This window comes from Epinephelus lanceolatus, chromosome 1, assembly GCF_041903045.1.
Source record: "Epinephelus lanceolatus isolate andai-2023 chromosome 1, ASM4190304v1, whole genome shotgun sequence".
NCBI lineage: Eukaryota > Metazoa > Chordata > Actinopteri > Perciformes > Serranidae > Epinephelus > Epinephelus lanceolatus.
The window spans coordinates 47481600-47505692 of record NC_135734.1 but is presented as its reverse complement, the minus strand read 5'-3'; the positions used below and the strand labels follow the sequence as shown (position 1 = coordinate 47505692).

At 42.1% G+C, this 24093-nt stretch overlaps 1 protein-coding gene across 12 annotated transcripts in view; it reads left to right on the top strand.

Annotated features, from left to right (window-relative positions):
• ptprt (protein tyrosine phosphatase receptor type T) overlaps nucleotides 1-24093 on the top strand; it is a 527216-nt gene that overhangs the window by 252137 nt on the left and 250986 nt on the right. For all 12 annotated transcript variants that reach the window (XM_078171434.1, XM_078171419.1, XM_078171458.1 and 9 more), the window contains exon 11: nucleotides 6204-6313. In XM_078171434.1, the coding sequence (XP_078027560.1) occupies nucleotides 6204-6313 (110 nt within the window). The remainder of the gene's footprint in view (nucleotides 1-6203; nucleotides 6314-24093) is intronic.

Below are 24093 nucleotides of genomic sequence, written 5' to 3'. Positions count from 1 at the left end.
TTCCATCACCAACATCGGGCCAAGACTGGGACAATAAATCGGCCCTGGCATCTTGGCCCAGAGCAGCCATATATCTATCACACAAATGTAACTCTTTTAGTTCATATTATATTATATTATATTATATTATATTATATTATATTATGACATTTCCACCACAGATTGATGCAGAAGAGGTATAAATTGATGTGTAGAAGTTTACCAGACACTGCTGAAAAAATCCATGCCATTGCACTGTATAACAGACGTTGTGCTAGACATTTTCGTCGCCAGTCATTTTGACCGACAGGGTCATAAAAATCCGGTCATAATGTATTTTTACCGGTCATTTTAATTTTCCTTTAAGATATTCAAAGATATTTAGTTTTCATTCGTTCGTTTTTAATAAATCCAACAAGCAAGTTATAAAGTGTGCATTAATAAGGACATGAACGAAAAGATGAACAGACATCCACACACCCGTGCCATTCTGGACAGAATGGACGCGGAACCGAAGGGCAGCGCCCAGCAGCGGAGGCGGTTTTCAATCGGTGCCCATGTTAACCTATCTGACTGTCCACACAGGCCGCTGAGCAGAGCGGAGCGCCCGCGGAGGCAGCGCTTCAGTTCGGCGTCTGGTCTATTTTTCACACGAGCTGCGAGCCGTGAGCTGCGAGCCGCGAGCGCTTCTGTCAAGCTGGATAGAGTGGATCGTACCAAACAGGAAGCCGGACACAGAAAAGACAAGAGAATCCGGCCAAAATAAAATAACAGCACGCACTGAGGAACGTGAGGAGAAAATACCGTGCAGTGTCTTCAGTAATGCGGGCACTGCGCCAGACCATAGTGGTGAAGACGGAGTTGAGATGGAAGGCGAGGCTTCCGATTTACTGGTCCATCTACGTCCCAACCCTCATACCCTATAGTCATGAGCTCTGGGTAGTGACCACAAGAATGAGATCGCGGATACAAGCGGCCGAAATGAGTTTCCTCCGTGGGGTGTCTGGGCTCAGCCTTAGAGATAGGGTGAGGAGCTCGGAGTAGAGCTGCTGCGGGATCAGTTGAGATGGTTCGAGCATCTGATCAGGATCCTCTTGGGCGCCTCCCGTTGGAGGTGTTCTGGGCACGTCCCACTGGTAGGAGGCCCCGGGGCAGACCCAGAAAACGCTGGAGGGATTACATATCTCATCTGGCCTGGGAACGCCTTGGGGTCCCCTAGGAGGAGCTGGAAAGTGTTGCTGTGGAGAGGGACGTCTGGGGTTCTTTGCTTGGCCTGCTGCCCCAGTGACCCAGCCCCGGATAAGCGGATGAAGATGGATGGATGGATATGATTTCCATTGTCCTGATCAATTGTGGTGAGCCAGACTGGGCCAAAATGCCAGGGCTGACTTTTTTGTCCCAGTCCAGCCATGATGACAGAACAAAATGACTGGCAACAATGGACAACAACTCAAATGGAAACTTCAGGGTCTCAGTACCACATCTGAAAGGTTACTCTCGGTTGCAAAGGTACCATACTGAAAGTGTTTGGTGGAAACGAGGCAGAGTGTCTGAAAAGTCTGTCACAAGTCTTTTTTTGGTCTGCAGTTTCTCAGCGCCTCTCCTGCATTTTGTCTCATCCACTTGGCACTTTAATGAGGGCTTTGAGCCAAAACAGGGAGGGTATAAAGACGTGATTGGACCAGCCCAGCGTTAATTAAGGTAAAAATCAATGGGTTAGAGATAGACCTGTTTTATAGGCTGGACAGACAGAAAAAGTCAGGAAGGTGTCTGGTATGCCGGAGGCCCAGTCCAGCCCTGACCAAGAGTATGAACAGCTAACAGCAAACACAATAAATGTCAGAGATCACAAGCAGAAAATAGTTTTGCGAGTTCCGAGTGATCACAAAGAGGAGGAGGAACATGAAGAACAAAAATAAGAAGTGAGAGGTGAAGTCAGGTAGTGCGCACACACAAAAACACACACATTCATTTTAACACATCGCAGTCAGTTGTCCCTCCTGGCACAGTCTGTCTCCTTAACATTTAGAACAATTCACACCCCTCAGCGGGCACAAGTACCATTGTGTTCTGGGTTTAGTGGGAGGTGTGCGGGTGTGTTTTTGTGTGTGAAGTGGTGTAACTTTGTGTGTGTTTTTAACAGTTTGACAGCATCACTCCCTGACAAGGTGTCAGACACCTCTTTATTAAGATGTGTGAAAGCCTGTCTCATCCTGAAAACACGCAAACACATGCGCACTGCTGTTACTAGGTAGATTTTACCATAATGAGTCAAGTGTCTGGGCTCAGTAGTAAACCTGTCTGCACCTTGCCGTGTGACTGAGCTGAGAGATGTGTGTGTACTGCCGCTGCTCTGAATAACCCTGGGGCAGGTATTTACCTGTCCTCCAGTTATCCTGCTGGTAATTCACCCAGTGATGCTGTACAGTAAATATCTACAGATTCAAGTGTAGTGCTTTCCATAAGTGTCTGCATGTGACACTATCCTTTCTTTTCCTTTTAACTCCCACACATTGGATTTTGAATGTAACATGACAACTGCATAAAGTGCTGATTTTCAGTTCTATATAGTCTCACTTTACAGTTTTGTACAGTATATTCTACAGTTCTCTCTTAAATTTTAGGGGACCAACAGTTAGCTTTTTTCAAATGTGTTTTCAGCAAACATTTGAGTACTGATTGTAGGTGAAACACTGGTGTATTGGAGTCTCTTACCATATGGACCAAATCACTGTCAGTGACAGTAAAGACGGCCATCTTGAGAATATTTGGTTCATAAAAACTTTAATTCTTAAGCTGTTGATACAAATCAAACTGTACACAAATATATTATTACATCCATGCTACAATAAAACCAACTGTGTTCTCCCAACAATTCTCTGCAAATCTGGCATCCAAGCTTCTTATCTCTCACAATGAGCCCATCATCTGCCTTGCAGAAATAGTCAACTTGGTCCCTCGACCAGCAGTCAGATGCACTGTGCCCAACGTGTGAAGTGTCACTGCTGCCAGAGTCGTTGGAAGCTGACAGGGGAGGCTCAGTGCTGGTGCTGAGGCAACTAGTGCTGAAAGCAGGGGCATAAATATAGACAGTGCAGGCAGAGCACTTTCACTGGGGCCCATGGGGTGAGGGGGCCCATAGAGGGAGAAAACAGGCTTTTGCTACCTTAGACCTTTTGTCATATGTGTGTGATGATGATTTCTGGGTAATATGTATGTTGGCATTATCAAATGTCAAGTCTCTATGTGATCATGTGGTTAAGGCATATAACAAGTCACCAGTATGCCTTTGGGTGCGTCATAATAGCGTGCACTGGGGCCTGTTGTAACTACCTTACGCCTCTGACCGAATGTCTCAAAGTGTGATCCGCAGCTAACTCCTAATGGTGCAATAAAGCAGCAAGAGCATTCATGAAGAAACCCTCATCAGTTGCTAAAGTGTCCACCTGGTCCTTTGGTTTTTGCTTTTCTTTTGGTGTTGTCATCCATTTTAACAAGTTCATTCTCAGCTCTGTTTTCTCAGTATTAAAGGAACAATGTGGAAGGTTTAGGGTAATTTAGTGGCTATTAGCGATGAGTACTGCTGATTGCAACCAGTTGAAACTTCTGCAGGGTAGAATTCCTTCAGTGTTCATTTTTACCGTAAGCTGAATTAGCCACAGAGGTTGCTTCCTCTCCAAAACAAATGGACCCAGTGATTTAAACCAGTAAAAACACTGACTGAAGCAGTACAAATCGGTGTTCCTCCGATGCTGTTTGGCATGATGTTTGGAGATGGGCCGCTAGCCTAACATCTGCTAATGTGTGCTCACCTTTTTTGCTGATAACTTAAGATCCAAACAGTCAGGAAGTTTTTACCTTGAATTATCCACAGAGGTCTCTTCCTCTCCAAAACAAACTGACCAGGTGATTTAAACCGATGAAAACACTAAAATAAGTATTTTCACGTTAAAAAAAAATTGGTGTTTTTCTGATGCTCGTGTTGTGCAGGGATTGCTAACTGTGGTGCCAATGCAAAACCACAAATTACCCTACCTAAAATCTGGATTATCCATAATGGGTTAATGTAGAAACATGGCTGTGCAACACGGTAATCTCTGCAGAAGAGGGCCCGCTCCCTATGTAGATATAAACGGCTCATTCCCAGCTAACAAAAACACAGTGATTCTTATTTTCAGGTGACTATACACTAAAGAAAGCACACTTATCATATGATATTCCATTTCTGCCAATATATCCCTCTAAATCCTGCACACTGGACCTTTAACCTCAATATGTGTTCACAGAGAGGCAGTTAGGCAGGTGTTTAGGGGTACGTATATACCTAGACTTTCAACCTTGGGAAGTGGTGGTACGCAATAAGGAGTAAGGGTATTCATGTGGACAGATCTCAGAAATGGTGTTCCAATCAGTCCCATTTCAGACACCAGTTTCAATGACGATGGCTGCATTACAAGTCATGAACAGGAAGGACACCAGATGTCTGTTGGTGGTTAAAGATCTGCCATCAGATATTAAACATGAAACTTTTGCAAAGTTTGTTATTTTGTCCAATAATTTTTATCACCTAAAATTGGGGGACTACAAAAAATAACTACATTCCTGCAGTGCTTATCTGTCCTTTGAACTGCATCAATTTAAAGCTTAAAGTTGACACTTTAATCTCAAAGTCGTCGTTTCATTCCAAGTGCAGAGTGGTTGATTAAAGAGTCGGCACAACAGGTAAAAAAGGTGTCACTGTGCAAATACTAACTGCACTGAGCCTCCCTAAAATGGAATTCAGAGCATCCAGACATCAGGTGAAAGTTTTCCCCTGGCAGGAGACAGTTGGTCCATTGACTTTGAATTAGTGATTGACTTTGTAAGCTAATAGACTTTTGGTTTGAGGTACTCCATCCAAATGAGTTTGATCTGAGTGTAGGGCTCCCAGCGGTGAGTTAGAATATGTGCCCGCAGCCCAAGAAAATCAGCATGGCTGCTGTCGTTGTGTCTCAGCAGTTGCATTATTCAATGTCGACAAGCTTCATCTCTACACGACATCATTACATCTTGTCTGTCTCCTGTTTAGGATGTGACTCGCCTAATCTCACAAATTACAGCTGAGCTGCTCAATATTAAAGCGATACCTGAGAGTCAAAACTCACAGTCAAACTCCGCTCGACGTGTTTTCAAAAAGTTGATTATGATCGCAGCAGAGGCGCTGATGACTCTCGCTGCAGTCATCAGGAAATGACATTTAGTGCAAAGTAATAATCTACAACATTTCCATGTAATTAAATACAGCTCCAGATCAACTGAAAGTACGTTCATGGTAAAAGAGAAATATATTATTAAGTGTCACTTTTAATATCTGTTTCTCAGCCACATTTCTTTGTATAGTTTCTTATAACTTGAATCAACAGTCTGTGTGATGCAAATCAGCTTTGGACAGTAGTTAATTTTCAGAAAGTAGCCTGATACGTATAAAAGAGACTTCAGCCCTTTCAGAATATAAGAAATATAATGGAATACGCTGTCATACATAATTGCTGCCAACGTCCTTCATGATAAAATTTTCTAGAGCAAGCAGCAGGTTTCATTCTGCCTCACAGGGAAAAAGCTCAAAATTAGATTTTCAGTAACTTAATATTTCTGATGAGTAGGTCCCCAGATATTTCAAACTTCTGCTACACCAAATAACAGAATTAAGTGATTAAAAAAAACCCTTCCTTTTATTTTCTTTGCTCTCTCCTTTCATTCTGCCCTCTCTTCTATAACCGCTCCCATGTGCTCTCTGTGTTCACATGCAGGCTGCTTGATTTGTATCACAAGTATTATATTTATGAACGTTTAACACTGGAGGATGGAGACTGTGTGTCTGTCATATGCAAGCCCGCTGTCAGGGAGGGTCAAAGGGTACAGATGACCGGTGGTGTGTGAACATGTCCGCCTTACACCAAATGATCGACATCATGGTAACGTGCACCAACTGAGTTCAAATACTCATGATTTCATTCTGACATTGGGGATTTGCCTGAGACAGTGAAATCGCTTCACAAGTTGTTTGGTGTAAATCCGGCATCAGCTAGATTAAGCAGAAAGTCCCACACATCACACTGTTAATGTGCTTCAGATTTTATAGTGTAAGGTATATAGTTACACAGTTGTTGCCAAGGCTTTAGTTGCATTCCATACAGACAGTAAATACATTTATACGATGTTGTGTGTGCTCTTTGTCTCTGCAGTGCCTGGCTCAGTGCCGATGGAGTCTCTGCAGAATACGCCCTACGAAGAGAAGATCTTCATGCAGTGGAAAGCTCCCAACGAGACCAATGGCGTCATCACACTCTACGAGGTCAGTCAAAGACTCCTTATATTGATCACACCCGGTGGACACTTAACAAGGTCACGGTACAGGTTACTGGCTTGAGTGTCTGCATACTTCAGATTCAGTTTCTTTATCCTCCTCTGTGCTCAACCAAAAAGTTCTTACTGAAAACCTTCGGCTTCAGACTCCCTTCAACAATGCTTGTTAAATATCTACTTTAAAAAAAAGTAACTAAAAGCAATCCAGGGCTAAAATATGACCAAACAGAATATACATTTGTGTTGATAGTTTTGCAATAAAGAAACTGAATGTTGTTATCGATGGAGGTGCATCAGTTCAATCAGGACTCAAAGGCGGGACGTTTGTTTAAAAGTATGATGAAAACCTATTTTTAAGATCATCGCTGCCAGGTCATATTGGTATCAAATTTGAGTTACATCCAGGAATAGATATGAGCACTCATATAAAATTAGATATGAGCAGCAATCTACTGTAGAAGTGAGTGCAAATTCCTGTGGAAGGAGAAAAGAGGAAAGTGGAAGAGAGACTTATCCCCTGACAGTCCTTGAGACAATGTTTGGGCGTGAGTGAGATAGAGAGATAGATTGTGATTGTGACTCTGTGTGTGTGTGTGTGTGTGTGTGTGTGTGTGTGTGTGTGTGTGTGTGTGTGGTTATAGACAGTTTATTCGGGTTGAAGTTGAGTTGAGCCCTCTATCTAATGAATTATTGACCCGTTCTCTGCCTCCTGTCTGCCTCTTATATCACTGCATCAAGGAGCTACCTCACACCAAGACCTGGCAGGGCTATTAGTGTGTGTGTGTGTGTGTGTGTGTGTGTGCGCACGCACAAAGGAATGTGTGGTCTTGTATAAGTTGGTGAGTTTTTGAGTGAGTGTGTGAGAAAGAGAGTGAATTAGCGAGTGATGAAAAGTGTGTGTGTGTGTGTGTGTGAGGAGTCAGTGATAGTGTGTTTTCTGAAGTTTCTGAATGTGTGTGTAAGAGAGAATGTGTGAAATCAGGAGTAAGTGTGTGTGTGCATGTGTAGAAAATGTGTTAGTGAGAGAGTGATATAAGTGCTTTGGTAAGTGTGTGAACACGTGTGTAAGCCTCAGCTTTTCAGGACAGATTTTTTTTTTCTTGTCACAAGTAGGAATGAATCAGAATTAGGGTTGGGCGATGAAACAGTGTTGATCGGGGATAGGGATAAATTTAGAGTGGACAGCAGCCTAACTTCAGAGCCCATAGCAGAGACAAAAAAACAGACTTAAGGAAACACTTTCCTCTTGTGTCCGACAACATTAGGCCTCATTCACCAAGAAAGCTCTTCTTAAAACGCACTTACGCAGTTTTCACAAAGATTCTGACATTCACTAATATTTTCTTATTTTATTTGTTCTTGGGTAAGAACAGAATATACACACACTCAGGAGCACTCTGATGCACATCATCAATTGTAGAGTTGTATAATGTAACAGGGTTTATATTAAAGTCATATTTTGGTCATTTATAATAGTTTATCAATAATTATTTTGATTAATTTACAAAAAGTATTTTAGCCTCTGCCTTTTTTCCACAAATGTGAACCTTAGGGACCTTGGGCTTCACACGGCAGCAATTAACTTTTTTTTTTTTTGGTTTGTTTTTTTTTTTGAATGATTGAAAAATGTTTAAAACCAGACAGTTGGTTTTTTTTGTATGGATGCACCAATTTTCATTTTGAAAACACATGAATCATTTAAAAGTCATTCAACTCTTCCTTACTGTTGGAGCCATATATTCGATTTGTGTGAAATGTAGCGTTCCGCCACGCCACTAGGTGGCTTATATCACGGGCTGAGGCAGGCCATGGTATTTAAGTTCATCCCAGTAAGCACAGTTGTTGCTGAAGTAAGGAGGCAAACAGTTTTCCACTTTGCTCGGAGTAAAAATTACATGGATGTCGTTTATTTGAAGTTTGTGTTTAAAGTTATCGGAAGTTATACGGACAATTGTGAAAAATAAATAAATGGTGATTTACAGCATGGGTAAAGATTGGGAGTAATTCTCTGAGTACTCGTCCAAACAATTCAGCCAATTAGCAACCAGTAGCGGCTAAAGTATAGGCTAGTCACTACAGTTACACTCTTTGAATCAGCACAAATTCAATCATGAAAACATCTATAAATTACTGCTACATTTTTACACATCATAATAATGTTGTAATTTACCTTCACCAATACTCATTTTTACTGAATAGAGCTTGAAGGCATCGCAACCTCCGTGAGCTGTTAGTTCCGGTCACCGGCTGCTAACAGCTAACGTCAGCTAGCCCTCGTTCTGTCGATGTCAACACATATTTGTTTCTCACAAGGTAGCATTATCAGGGGGGCTATAGGGTGCGTCTCCTGACTCGCTGATGGTGAGTTTACTGCATCCTTTCGTCCCAAATTCTTCGAAGGGAAAATCTCTGTTGGTTCCAAACATGTTTTCTGTTGTTGGTGGATGTCACCTTATTGGATGATAGGCTGGGCAGCAATTGAAGCAGAAATTTTTAGACACCAATGTTGGTCTGATCAATCTGTGCATCCCTGGAAAAAAAGAAAGGAAAAGAAAAAAGCAAAGACCGGACAATTTGTGCATTTGAGAAGCTGAAATAGAGAGTGTTGAGACATCTTTGTCAAGAGACATCTTGTTTGATAAATGACAAAAAATATTGTTGGCATTCATACATTTACTGTCAAACACCTAAAGGCTGTGACATGCTTCTCTGTGTACATCTAAGAGAGCGTGCACAGATATCGTTTTATGAGGCTGTAAACAACATTAGCACATCTGTAACATTTCTGATATGAATTGGTATTTAGATGATGGCTGATGTCACAGAACACCTTTCTTCGCTGAACATATTTCCCAGATCTCTAACAGCAGCTTTACAGCCCGATTGAGAATATATGTTGCATTTTAGCTGCCAGCTTTCAACTCATTTTACAACCTTACACATCTTTTAACACAAGCACATCTTATTTTGGCAGCATTTTCCTCCCGTATAATTGCCTCTATTTTCTCCCAAGACCTCTCTACCTGCGAACATCAATCTTCAGTATCTCCTCTCTTTGTGCACAGTAAAAAGACCACTCAGTACCATCTCTGAGACCTCCATTAGACCTCGACCCAGAGCTTGAAAAACACTCTCCGCAGTTTATAAACCTCCTGGGACAATCATCAGTTTCGCCTTGTTTTGTGTCTGTTTCATTAATGCGAATCTAAGCTCCCTGCCCTCTGCCCAGCAGAGGCGGCACGACTCTGCATCATCTGTTAAACATATCAGAGGCTCAACACAATGCACTGCTATTAGAGATAATTACTATAATTGCAGCTATTGACAGGATTAAAGGCATCATCTGCAACATCTAAAGGGGCTCTTGTTGTGTCCTATCCTGCTCTGTTGTCTCTTGTGCTTTCTTTTTTCCCCCCCTTCTGTTTCCATTGCTTTTCAGGATGGTAACCAGATGAATTACACCTAGGACAATGAGAGGGAGGGGGAAGGAGGTGGGGGGGGTGGGATAGACGAGTGTAGGTGGAGAATTGTGAGGAGAGATAAGGAGAATGAGGAGAACGAAGCGGGAACTGGGGGAGCAGATAAAACGTATCCTGCGAGCAAGTGGAAAAGTGTCTGAAAGAAACGTTATTCATCATATAGCATGATTACATGAATTAATTCAGTGTGCAAATATGATCACTTCATCTCTTGCTTCTATTACTGTAATTGCAGCTAATTACAGGATTAAAGGACACATCTGGGTGAGATCTAAAGGGACCCACCCCCGCCCCCTCACACCCTCTTGTCCTATTCATCTGAGGAAGGATAAATGATGTCTGGGGAAAATGTGATGGAGGGAAGAGTGAGGGGTGGGTGGAAGTTGGGGGGGACATTGGTGATAATTTCAAAAACAAAAATCTTGAAGAACAAAACCGTTATTCTGGCTTTTTCATAGATGTAGGAGGAAAGTGACGATTCTAAAAAAGCGTTTTTGTTCTCAAGTTTGTGTGACCTGCTGTTGCAGTTCTGTTCCTTCTGTTCATGCCACAGAATAACAAACATACAAAACAGTGGCAATTCTGGTTCGGTTCAAGCCAGCATGGACTGTTAGAAGTTGAAAGCTTTGAAGAAATAAGAGTTTTGACAATTTATGACACCTGTATCAAAGATAACCAACAGGTTTTATGACAGTCAGACAGAGGCTCATTCATTTATGCTCAAATCTCTGCAGGTCCAAACCCTTATTTGGCAACGCCATCATCCACCATTGGTCAGTTTCAAAAACATTCTGGGGACATGCTTCCTTTAAAATATTCAGAGTTTAAGGATGTTTGGACAAAGCATCATTGATTTATGGCCAGAAATTGTGCAAAGCCAATGAACCTGTTTGGAACTGGTGGCGCCCCTCGCTGATTAAATCCAAAATAATTTTACACATGTGGTTTGATATTTGAAACACCCCCCAGTGGTCGGTTTGAATGAAATACTTGAGTATGTTTCAGGTACTTATGTGAAAATATCCTACAGCCCAACGATTGTAAAGTTAGGTCGATTTATGTGCTGAGCCACATCCCTTTTGAAGTTAATTGGTCAGTGTCTTTAAAATGTTACGAGATATGACCAAGCTTTTGATGTCTTTTGAAAGAGTGGGTTGAATAATGATCCACAGAAAATTTGGTATAAATCAGACTTACGTTTCAGGAGGTGTGAGGTGGAAAATCTAGTCAGGTGGGCCTTAATGGTTCTTGGGGCTGTTTTGGAGAGCACATTGAGCCGGACTTACGTTATATTTTAAGCCAATCAGACTTTGGCTGTGAGGGGCGTGGCCTTTACAACATTTAATTTTTAGGTCTCAATTACAGCATTACCATCAGGCCCATATTGGGCTCATATTCATTGAGCACCATTTGATCACGACTTCCAGTCACTGGTAAAATTTGCATATATGATGTAACGTCTTAAGGGAATTGTTGGGAAGAAAATAAGCAGCACAAAAATTATCAGGTTTCAACCCTTTTGGTTTGAACCCCCAAGAATCATTACAGTCACAGAATTGTGGGCTAGACTTGTATTGATATCAGGCTGCTCTCATGCACTGTTTGTACGTTTAAATTTGTACATTTCCCAGGTAATGATGAGCCAGTAGTTTGTACATAACCCACATATTTTGGAGGGCTGTAATCATGACCAATGCGCTGATGGGAGTAAAGAATAAAGTGGGAAGCAGTATCGTAAGAGGGTAGGGTGGAGTGGTCACAAAACACAGGACTTTCACCTGGGACTTTGCCCAGGAGACCAGTGCTTGGAACCATGTGAACATTGAATGAATTTTAAGTCATTTTAAGGTGCATCGTCACCATGTTTCTTGTCCTAAACCTAACCACAGTAACTTGCCTAAACATTAAGACACCCAACTGTGTTTTTTATTCCTAAACATGACAGTAACTTGCCTGAACCCTACTGTCGTAACTCTACATTAAGTTTGTAAGTTTACGTTAAGTATGTAATGTCATGCATAGGGCACCAATTAATTTGATAACACACAAACCACTGTCTGAGGATACGTTATAGACCATCCAATCTGTACAATATGGATTCATCAAACACTGTAATCTGTTGTATTTTTGTCATGTTATGTTCCATTTTTTAATTCTAAATTTCCCATTTTGGACCAAGAGTTTAAAGAATTAGCTGCTTTACTAAACATGCACTTTAAGTATTAGAAACTTTTAGAGATAGGCAACACAATAACACCAGCTCAGACTCATTTAATGCAAGATTTTACTGGGATCTTCTTTAATTGGCACATAATCTGATCAGTATGTCATTCTCAGCTGACATTTAGCCCCGGTCCGAGTAGACCTCTCCACTAGCCATGACACAGCTACTGATTAATGAGTCTATCCAACAGTCCATGCTGGGTGGTCACCACCAATCAGGTGGTGCATTTATGATACTATAAACTTTTAATCCAAAGTAATGAATGCGACCAGTGAAACTGGGATGAACCAGACGTCATGGCAAGTGGACAAAATTGTTCATTTCAAGTCTTTCCTTTGAGTATAGATTGGACTAAATTTGATGCAGGATTTTCACTCTGATCTTCTTAAACTGGCACGGTGCAGTTTAATTGGTGTTCAAGCTGGGCAGTAGATCTGTTAGTTGGGATTTAGCTGCATTTAGGTTTTAAATGTGGGAATTTACAATAATGGGTTTAAAGATCTTCAGATTGTGCAGTGGGTGTTTTAAAAAAACAGAGACAGAGACATCTAGTGATTGAATACAGGAGAACCTCTCCTTATAAAGATTTTTAATTTGCTATAATAATCTATCAATATTGAATACAAGAGGTTCTCTCCCATGTAAGACTCCCTGCAGCCTGCCTTCTACGACCCCTCAGATAATACAGATATTGGCTTTCACTGGACTGAGAGCAGACGAGCACTCAAACACACACTGGTGCACACACAGATCATAACCTTGTCAATCCTGTCTTTGATTGCCTCATCAGACCGTCCAAGCGTTACAGGTCCTCTCTGTTAGTTAGCCGGCCTCCCTGCTGGTCTCTGCTGAGTTTTTCCTGAACCCCTGCGAGCTTAACAGATGCTGGTGCTAACAGTGATTAGAATAAAGCAGTGAAGCAAATCATGAGATCACAGTTTGCTGATTTGGTTTGACAACAAGTCAACGATTTTCATGTTTCAGCCTGAAGTGGAAAACACCACGTCTTAGTTCTAAAGGTTTTCATGCCTTTGTTTTTGAAAGGACAACATTTATTGTCTTTGTTTTGTTATAAAAAGGGGTTCATCTGAAAATAATATATTGGTCAGACACAGAGAGCTCTGAAATACAAGTTATACTGTTGTGTGCAGTGTAGCCTCCTCTGTGGAAGCCAAAGGTCTCCTTTATTAACAGTCATGAACATCTCCCCTAACTTAAAGCCATTAAACATTTGTTTTGTAGGCTTTCCATCTCAGCTTCTCCAAAGTAGCCTATTAAATACCTGGATGTAACTAGACATCACCCATTGGTTTGTGGTATCCCATTTTGAAGCCTCAAATTCGGCAGTCACCATCTTGGTTTTTTGGAGCCAGAACTGACTATATTTGGGCAAGAGGTTGATGCTGTGGAGAGGCAAGGGGTGGATCAGAAGCAGAGGACAATACTAGCAAACAGTTTGTCATTTGAATCAGCCCACCCTTAATTATGCGTAACTTTAAGCCCTCATACCGTTGTCATGAAGGGGGAAATTCGCCAAAGAAACCAAAACAACTTTTTGTACGAGGCTGTAAACATGATTATTTCGGCTGTCATCTGAGTGGGCGGAAGTTTGCTGCATAGATCAGCCTCTCATTGGGCAGAACAAGCCACTCGCTGAAGTCCCGCACTACGACCTCCGGTTGTGTAGCAGTTTTCAACCATACAGTCTATGTTTTCAACACGTCCTTTACTAACTTTTGCGGTGTTTGATCTTACGGGGATGTAGCCATTTTTCTGCCATGATTTGTGTCCTGTAGGCAATATTTTTGTGGGCGTGTTACACCAAAACCTGTTTCCCCCCAGCAATATTTTTGCAAGCGCATCGTTGCTGTGGCACCGCCCAGAACGACTGTGATTGGTTGAAAGAAATAAAAAAAGCTGGGGCGTTTTTTTTCTCCAATCTTAAAGTGAGAGTCGGCGCAGCCAGACCTTTCTTTTCTTGAGAAAGTTCTGGTGAGCGAGACTATTTCGGCTGTAAAGTTGGACATTTTAACACGGGGGTCTATGGGGATTTACTTGCTACTGGAGCCAGCCTCAAGTGGCCGTTTAGAGAACTGCAGTTTTTGGTCTTTAGGCCTCTTTTAGGCCCTCTGCTATCCTAATTATTACCTATTTCCTTTACTGGCCAAGGTTGAAGGCTGTAACACAACAAAATTCCTTCACACAAACCACCATTGCTTTGATTGTCAACAGTTTCTATTGAAAATGACAAGCACATCACATGAATACTGATCGTCCTCAAGGCAGAGCTGCTGTGTGTCTGGTTGAGGTGGATGTTTGCCCTCCGTCATACCAAAGGCCGTAGGTGATTTCCTTTTACCTTTAAATGAGTAGTTGTATTTTCTTAATGACCTTTTTGGCCATGTAAGTATGAGGACCTGAGGAACTGAACCCTCCAGCAGGGAGACCGTGAGAGGAAAATAAGAATGTTTTGCTGACAAACCTCGGAGCTGTTTAATCCAACACACTAAAGTGATAGGCTACTAGTACAGTATGTAGTTATTCTGGTCTGGTCTTGTGTGTGAATAACTTTACTCTCCAGTTCCTTTCTCCTCAAGCAGGGCCTTTAATCAATCACAAAAATCAATACTGGCAACCAGTCTGGCATTTATTTCAGTGAGTTACTCTGTTCCAAGCTGTTGATTTCTGTAGAAACAGCAGACATATAGTTGTTACATTCTCTTCCCTTATCGCTGGTTTCTGAACAAAGGAATGATTGATTCTCATTAGGAGAGCAGCAGTCGCCTGAGGTGATCTCGCTATCGATTCTGTTTACTGTTTACTGGGCGATGGCGGCGGCTCAGCTCGCCTGAGTGCAAAACAGGAAGTTAAAGATGCTGCAGGAATTCAGCAGGGCATGTGACGACTCAAGGAAAGCAAGAGAGAGGTCATTAGATTGCCATGCAAACTCTAGCATCTAAAGTATCATTTAGGTATATTAGTGTTATTGTGAGAACCTGGGATGGCCTCAAAAATACCTGCAGTTTTAGGTTTACGCATTTAAAATGATCTGTGTTTGTTAAACAGCATTATTATGGATGGAAGTACTCCAAATATTCACTGATGTTGAAGCTGTAAATGACCAGGTGCAATTATAGTCACACAGTAATGGAAGAGTTTAACTTAGTGGTTAAAATAAGCATTTTGGTTGTTTGTTAAGTGATCATAAGTGGCATAATTTGTCCATTTTAGTGATTTAAAGAAACCTTTTAGAGAATAAAAACAGAATATATCCGACTCTGTGGTTGACTAGTGTTGGTGGGTGTATTGAAAACCCTGCCAATCAGTTTTGGAGGTTCCGCTCCTGTTTTCTCAATCTCCAAAGGTCAGCAAACCCCTTTGTTTACTCGTGGATCACAGAGTGGGCCCTCTAACAGAGACAACTACACTGCTCTACTGCGAAAACTGCTTACTGACAGTTAGCTTGTTTGGGGATTTGACCTCAGCTGGCTTCTAACACCAGACTCAGAGCTTAACACTGTCTCTTACTGAAAGTTCCCTTTGAGTCTGAGATACACACACACACACACACACACACACACACACACACACACACACACACACACACACACTCAGACTGCTGATTAAGATCAGCAAGTGGAGATCTCTGCAGAGCACTGGCCTGCAGTAGTGTGTGTTTGTGTGTTTACTACAGTATGAAACAGCAGATGAAAAGACAGAGAGGTAAACAGTCTGCAAATACATGCATGGAGGCACGTTTCTGTTTCTACACGATCTAAAAGAGAGAATGTGAGGAAGAAATAAAGGAACCAATGATTCAAAAAATTACTGATCTGGTCGTTGCATGGACAGAAATAATTGCCACTTTAAAAACTAAGGGCCCTGACACACTAAGCTGATGGTCAGCCATCAGTCAATATCAGCAGAATTTACATTAACTGGCATATGCTGGCTATTAGCTGGTATCTCATGAAGTGAGACGAAAATATCAACGGCCAAAATGTCCAATAGGAAATATGCCCGCTGAATAAACAAACTTACTAATAGCACATTAAATGGCCTGACAGTCTGTGACTGATAAAATGTGTTGCCATCAAAACTTAGATTATGCAAACCAGATTTTTGGAGGTTAATTATCAGGGGTGTAACGATCCATCAATCTGGATCAGTATATCGACAGTCCAATGTCATCAGTGCTAAACAAAGACATGAATCTATTAGCCTGGAAATCCAGACCCAAATCTAGAAAGATTTATGGTCTGGCTATGAGTAATGCAAATAACACTAACACTATGACCAATCAGAACAATACACAGGGTGACATATACGCTTAGCTACCAGCGGAGCTAACTGGTAGGTTAGACTCTTGCCGTATCCGGTTGGCAAAACAGCAAAAACGTCCTTCTTGCAAAGGAAGGATTCGAGCACCGTCTTCTGTTCCTCTTTTAGAGAAAAAGCCAAGTCTAACTCGTACATTGTAGCAGCCAAAGCCGTTTCAAACAACTGGTGTTCATCCGTAGCCATCTTGCAATGTTTATTGACTGATTCCGGACTTCGTTGTCACCGTCATCTGTTTAGCTCGCCTCTGGCCCGCCTATATGAGATACACCGATGTGATTGGTGCAGCTCAGTTTCATGGGCATAGGTAATGAGCATCATTACTAATTACTCGCTGAACAAATTCAAGTTATGCTCTCACGAGAACTCTGGATTTCCAGGGTATGAATCATCATCTTTGGGATATGCTTTTATTTTGAAAGTCTGTGTCACTGTAAACAGCAGCAAACGGCGCACATGAGGGCACAAGATAAAACACAGTGTACCTGTCTGGACGAGTGTCTCACTACAGCAGGACTAGCCAATCTGTTTGTACAATATTCGGCTGAAAAATGTGCATGCAGGCTGAAATTCAACCATACTGTTCTGTTGGGAGATGCAGTGACTTTAACCAACAGTGAGTGTGAAAAATACGGTACATGCAATTTGTTAAGCTGCTAGCCTAGTTTCCTTATCCACTGTGGGAGTTCGAGGACAGAGGGATGTTGTACGCTGTAAAACCCCCTGAGGCAAATTCACTTCTTCATTCAGCTTATTTCCAAGTTTTTTAATATGAAGTGTTTCATTGAATGTAGGTTATTTAATGGCTATTTAAAACACATGTTCGACAGTTTTAAAATTTCTCTTTCTCTTTCTATATTAACAGCCATATTGGCCTTCAAAAATGAGGTCCAGTGTAAACCCTGATGTGGAGCCATTGGTGAGCATCTGTTGCCCTAGTTTTTGTTGTGTCCAACACTATTGGCACTAGCCGACCCTTGTTGGCTGTTTTTCGGCCGATTCATCATGTTGGATCAGCGTCAGAGCTGGTGGAGCCAGTTGATGAGAGTATCCCTCTGACTGGCAAATGACATGACAAAAACAAAAGTCAACAATGATAGATCGAAATGTGTTATATTAGTTAAGATTTTTTTTGTTTTTTTTTTATAAGCCATTGAGCTCTTTAGTAGGAACATTTTGTAAGTGTTTGTGTGGCTGTTTGCTAGTGCATAGTAAAGATGATTTGTTCGTTCAACATCAGGCCGTGTTGTTAACGTGCTAACTGGCTAACGAGCATCTTGAATCTGTCCCATCGGCTTTCTGGTTTCCCATTTTGAGTGATGAATACAGACTACTGCTGCCTGCTGGAAAGGAGAGTTATTTCCCCTCACATGGACCCATGCTAGTTAGCTGTTAGCCAAGTCTTTGTGGCACATTCAGATGCAAAGTTTTGGCTTAGACACAGGGGACATGAGGTGACGCAGCAGTCGGCCTTTGTCGCCACTACTTCGTTGATATCTGGGCCTTTACATACAAAAATAGAGACAGGGTTAAGACACTGATACTGAAGAATGAGAAGCAACCTCATCCATAACTTTACTCTTCTCTCCATCTTTCTGTCTCTTCACCTTCTCTTCCCTCTCTTCCTTTGTATTGTTTTTCCTTCCTGTCAATAATGGACTATATTTAGTGTGGCTTACAAGTCCTTGAGCTGCTGACCCCATTTACTCTGTCACACTGCCTGTCTGCCCTGCAGGGGAATGGCCTCATATCACTTACACCTGTGTGTACATGTGTGCAGTAATGCAACTTGATTTTGCTTTGTATGTGCGTGTCTTAGATATTTATTACAGCCTAAGGGGGATCAGCTTACGCCCTTAAATATCACAAGCCAAGAAAAGGGGCAAGTTGTACTCTCACAGTTATGATCAACAATGCCTGTAATGGACAGATAAAGTTCAGCATGAGGTAACTGACTTGTCCTCGTCTCAGAAACAGTGAAATGTTTAGTCACAACAGTCTGATTAAAAACATCTTGAGTAGAATTGTTGTAAAAAATAAGTGCATTAACAATATGAGAGGTTGTGCTTCAAAGGCGCTGACATAATTTAATCATCTTGTCAAAACAATATGCCTGGTGGGAAATGAGCCAAGAGACTCTCATCTTCGTAACAATAAGCCGAACTGAGCAAAACAACACATCAGTATCAGAAAACACAGCTTCCTGTCAGAGGATGCTTCACAGGTTTTATATTCCTTAATCTCTCTGGATATTTCTTCTGAGGTTTTAGTCGTTATTTGGACAATAATACATCCAATGAACAAGTCATGACTCTGGTCGTCACCTGATAACCTTCAACTGTGGCTGCCAGATTTGTATTTTCTATCGGAGGTTTTCATTGTTGGGCAAGTTACTCTCACAATGTAATATATTACGTATTACTATATACCTTCATTTGAAAGTAAGAAGTTACTTTACAATATTTCTCTCTGTGTAGAGGAACAAGGTTCTTGTTACACTAGTTTTGCATTACTTTCACCAAAATGACCTCAGAAGAATGAACAGGCATTAAATGGACGAGGGTCATGTTGTTTCACAGCAGCTAATCAAAGCACAGAAGCTCCAGTTTATTACAGTTCATTTCAAATCCAGTGCTGCAGGTCTGACTCATTCATGCATTCACACCCAGTGGTTACCACTTTGTGTTAAAACCTGCTGATGTTAATAATAGTGATGATATAGAACAAGCAATTTTCCTAGACTGTTTAAAATAAATGAATAGCCTTGGACACGGGGAGGGTCAGGCAGAGGACTGATAATTACGAGATACGGATAGAGAGTCATGCATAGGAACGGAACGGTGTGCAGGCGTTGCTCTACAGTTGTAGGGGATGTGAATGGAAACACATACTAACATTATCCGTACATGTTGATCAGTAAGATGGTATCCCTCTGCAAATCGGAGGCCAGTTCCTTATCCCTGCTGCTATCAGGCAGCATTCGGCCCCGTTCAGATGTAGTGTCTAGAAGCGCGTGGAAAACGCCAGCTGTGCTGCGCAACCAAAACCGCCTGTCACTCACAGGGGGAGTAAAAAGTGACACAGAAATAGCGTATCATCATGCTCACCAGTTATCCCAAGCTCCGAGCTGATAATTCTCCAGGCATTGTTCCTTCTGTTGGAGTCAAAGTAGTACGACGAAGACAGGTCATATAACTCTGGGTATCCCTGGACAAGAATGATCAGTCACTCCTCCATTGCTTGCTGCCTTTCACACCACCTGATGTTGTGAAGTCCGGTGGACGGAAAGGAAGAAGCAGGTCCGTGGAGCTGATTGGTTAATTCTTATCACATGACATGCAGTGCGCTTGCTGCATTCGAAAAAGTTGAGATTTTTCCATCTCTGTGCGCCGCGGACGCGCACGAAAAAACAGGTGCGTTGCACCGAATGCGCGCCGCTACGGCGTCGCTTTGGATTGTGAGCGCACTTGACGCGCGTCTACATTGAAAGTAATGGATTTGCGCGCGCAAAAGACGCTACATCTGAACGGCCCCTTAGGACGTAAAAGCAGAACTGGATATGGTGTAGGTATACGAACAGAAACACATCGGACATGACACCACACACCCAACACCCTTCGATAATTTAGCATATAATGACACTGACAACACACAACAACTGTCAGGAGATATTATTTCCTGGTGGAGTTGTTGCGATAAATGAAAAATGGAAACAATAATCACTTTATTTCAGGTGGTAACGTGTTACGTGACACTGTAAATGTAACAAAATCTGGTTGGTAGCGCGTCATATTACTTCATTACTGCTTAAAAGGTAGTATATAAAAGCAACGTGTTACCCCTGACATTAGGGTTCTTGACCTCAGGTGGCTTATTTCAGTTGTGAGTTTTAGTTGCACCAGTTTCTTTATCCGCTTGTTGTTATATGTGATGTTGCTAATGGGAAACTCCAGGACTTTACAGCGTTGTATAATTCCACCAATAACAGTCAGCATAACTCAATCAGTGCAGTGTGTACAATTAAAGTGGTCATATTTTAAAGGGACAGTTCACCCTAAAATCAACACTATATATTTTTGCTCTTACCTGTAGTGCTATTTATCAGTCTAGATTGTTTTGCTGTCAGTTGCCGAGTGTTGGAGATGTTGGCTGTAGAGATGTCTGACTTCCCTCCAATATAATGGAACTAAATGGCAGTCGGCTTGTGACGCTCAAAAAGGGCATAAAAAAGCATCAAAATAGAGCTTGTTGGGGGAGGATGCCCCCAGACCCCCCTGCAGAGGTCCAAGCTAAGCCCCCAGTGTCCTTAAATCCTAGAAAATGCCCCTGTTGTGTGTTAATTGTTGCTTCTAAAACATCAAACAAAACTCACAGCCACAAAATATATATGAACAATAAACAATGTACATATAGAAAGAAATAAACAAGAAGCTGCGATGAGAACAGATCTTTTAAACCACTTCTGAACCCAGTAAAGTAAATCTGTCTGCCAGTAGTCTAAGAGAGGAGGATTATACACCTCGGCACACACACACACACACACACACACACACACACACACACACACACACACAAGGGGGTAATAGTCAGAGAGGATTATCCATCTAGACCCCCTACCCCTGCCCTCTGTGTCTCTTCGCCACACACACACACACACACACACACACACACAGGGCTCTAATCTCTCGAGCACTACAGCTTCCTGCCCTGTAGCCAATCAGGGCTCCACTCCAATCTCTCTAGCCAATCACATGTCCCCTGAGAGCCGCGCAGGCCAAAAACTACAAACCAGTTTTTCAGCAGTCAGTTACGCCTCCCTCGACATCTTCACCTCTCAGATCTTCATTTCCATTTTCTAATATTTTCCTTTTTATTTCTCCCTTATTACCTCAGTGCAGAGGAAAGGCCGACCACCACTGCTGCGTTTATTTATTCCTTTCTCTCCTTTATTGCCCCAGTTGTACGGCCAGTTTTGCCTCTGTTGAGTTTGTTCTTAATATATTTTTCTATATATTATTATTATTTCCACTTTGCTAAGTCACTTTGGGGAGTGGGCCAGAAATCTTCTCAGTAAACATTAAAATTAGGAGAAAATGGCCTGTATTGCTCTCAGATCTGCTTCATCAGGAACATGACGAAGAGCTGTGGCTCTGACGTTTGACCTGTTACTGTTACAGCTACTGTAAGAGTTTAAACGTACTGCACTCCAACTGAAGCTCTGCATCATACAGTCGATACCTGAATGACTTCACAGCGGAAAGGAAGATGAACAAAAGCTGAGGACTGTGTCTGTTTTTCATTACTGTAACTTGCTGATACGTAAAAAACCACATAGCCCCAACACACAATACACATTTCACACTCGTAAATCACTGCCAATCTGCGGTGTATAGCTTGTCAGCGGATGATTTTTAATGTAGGAGCGAGAGCAGAAGAAGCACGCGTGGCCCACATTAGCATCTAGAGGGAGAGCGCTCTTCCTGTCACTCGTCTTAACTCGGCTGGCAGGAAGTTGCTGTGTGGCTGTCAAACAAGCGGATGCGGATTCGGGCCATTTCCCGTCAAACTGTCACCACCGGCTGATTTTTCCACAGTGATTTTAACGCTCCATCTCTGATCACCTCTTCCAGGGTGGACCAAGTTTCTGCGCTTTGATTTTGATGTGAACTTTGGTCGCAGAGGGCTGCCATAGCAGACAACTGACAGGATACAAGAGCTTTGTGAAACTCTTGCATCCTGTCATTTGCTGAATTTCATCCTAAGAGCTTGTCGCTCCTCCCTCTGCCTCTCCGCTGCTGATTGAACAGCCTGATTTAGCGATTGAGGCCTTTGTTAGTGATTAACAGCCTGGCTATTTATGAAGCTAGATTATTGTTGGTCTACTGCTCATCTCTCTTTGTCCTCCTCCATCTCTCTCTTGTGTATATTTATCTCAGCGAGAACAATACTATGGCCTGGAAATTCTATCAGGCTATATTTAGTCCTCATCTCGCTCTGTCCTTCTGTTTCTCTGTCTCACTTCTGTTTGCTTATAAAGAGTCCATGATAACAAAAGACGCAGCACTGCCACAAAATTTTATCGGACCATTGTCTGTTGCCATGTTTTTTCTCCCGTTAGCTTATCTGGTTGGGGACAATAGGAAAGAGGGATGAGGAAAGCACCAAAGATCCCATTCTCATTTGTGTTTTTATGTACATTTGCATTCACTTGTGCATTGTGGGGATTTTTGCATACGTAAATCTTTGGATTGTTACGGCTTTTGTGTGTGTGCACATGTCTTGGCATTAGCATTTATGTGTGTGTGTTTGCCTGTGTATTGGTGGTGACCCAGAATGTCTTGACATTTTGAAGCAGGAGAACAGTTCGTCCCAAATGGAAACTTCTAAAAACAGAATTGCTGGAACTCAAAACAATAGCTGCCTACTAAGTTACAGGGCGAGGCGGGAGGTGCCAGATAAGAAGAAAGAGAGAGGAGTTTTGTTCAGGCTTTATATATTACTGTTAGAAAGTGTTATTAAATGTCTTTCTGTCTGGGATTCACATCGGAGAGCTGGGGGTTGCAGATGTCAAGGTGCAAAGAAATAGAAAGGATTTTATGTTTTGAGCCTTGACACTGCGAGAGGAGAGTTTGAGGGCAGGACTGAAGATGTCAACATCCAGGGAAAGGCATTATTTATTTTGTATATATGAACTTGAGTAAATATATTTTGAATATGTTCTTTTTTATGCACCAGAGGGAAGGAGGGGTGGTACAAAAAAAGTCTCTTTTTATATTGGAGAACGGTGTCTAATGAGCAGGACAGGACGTGTCAAACTACAGTTTAAGAGTGGATGTGTGATGGCAGGGTTTTCTCTTTTTAGTTTGTTATTCATGACTTCAACAGACCTTCAGAGAAAAGATAGTACATGTCAAACCACAGGGAAAGACAGTGGTTGTATTTTATATCTTAAGGCCCAGACACTAAACTGACATCACAGAACAAGCGGCACAGAGGCCGATTGTGTCACATATGTCTCGGCCAAAAAGTTGCACTTGAACACACCTTAAAGAGTACAGCCAATAGCCAACTAGCTTGTTTGTTCTGCACCTGCATAAGAGAAAATAACTGTCCATAGAGGCAGGCGGTGGTAGTCTGTATTCCTCATTAAAGCAAGAGACACCGGAAGACCATCCATCCCTGCGTCCATCCATTTTTAAACACTCAACTGAAGCCAGGTCACAGGGGCAGCAGGCCTAGCAAGGCATTCCAGACGTCCCTCTCCCCAGCAACACCTTCCAGCTCCTCCTTGGGGACCCCAAGGTGTTCCCAGGCCAGACGAGATATATAATCCCTCCAGCATGTTCTGGGTCTGACAGATGCCCGAACCACCTCAACTGACCCCTTTTGATGCAAAGGAGCAGCGGCTCTACTCCGACCTCCCTCTGGATGTCAGAGCTCCTGACCCAATCTCTAAGGCTGAGCCCAGCCACCACACGAAGGAAACTCATTTTGGCCGCTTGTATCCATGACCTCATTCTTTCGGTCACTACCCAGAGCTCATGACCATAGGTGAGGGTTGGGATGTAGGTTGGCCAGTAAATAGAAAGCTTTACATGATTTAAATAACAAAATCCTTTTTCTTCCCTCCCTTCATTTTGTACTGAGTAAGTAAGATGCTTAGGGGAAATGTAATAGAGTAAGAGCATACATTTTATTTCAGAAATATAGTGAAGTAAAAGTGAAGGT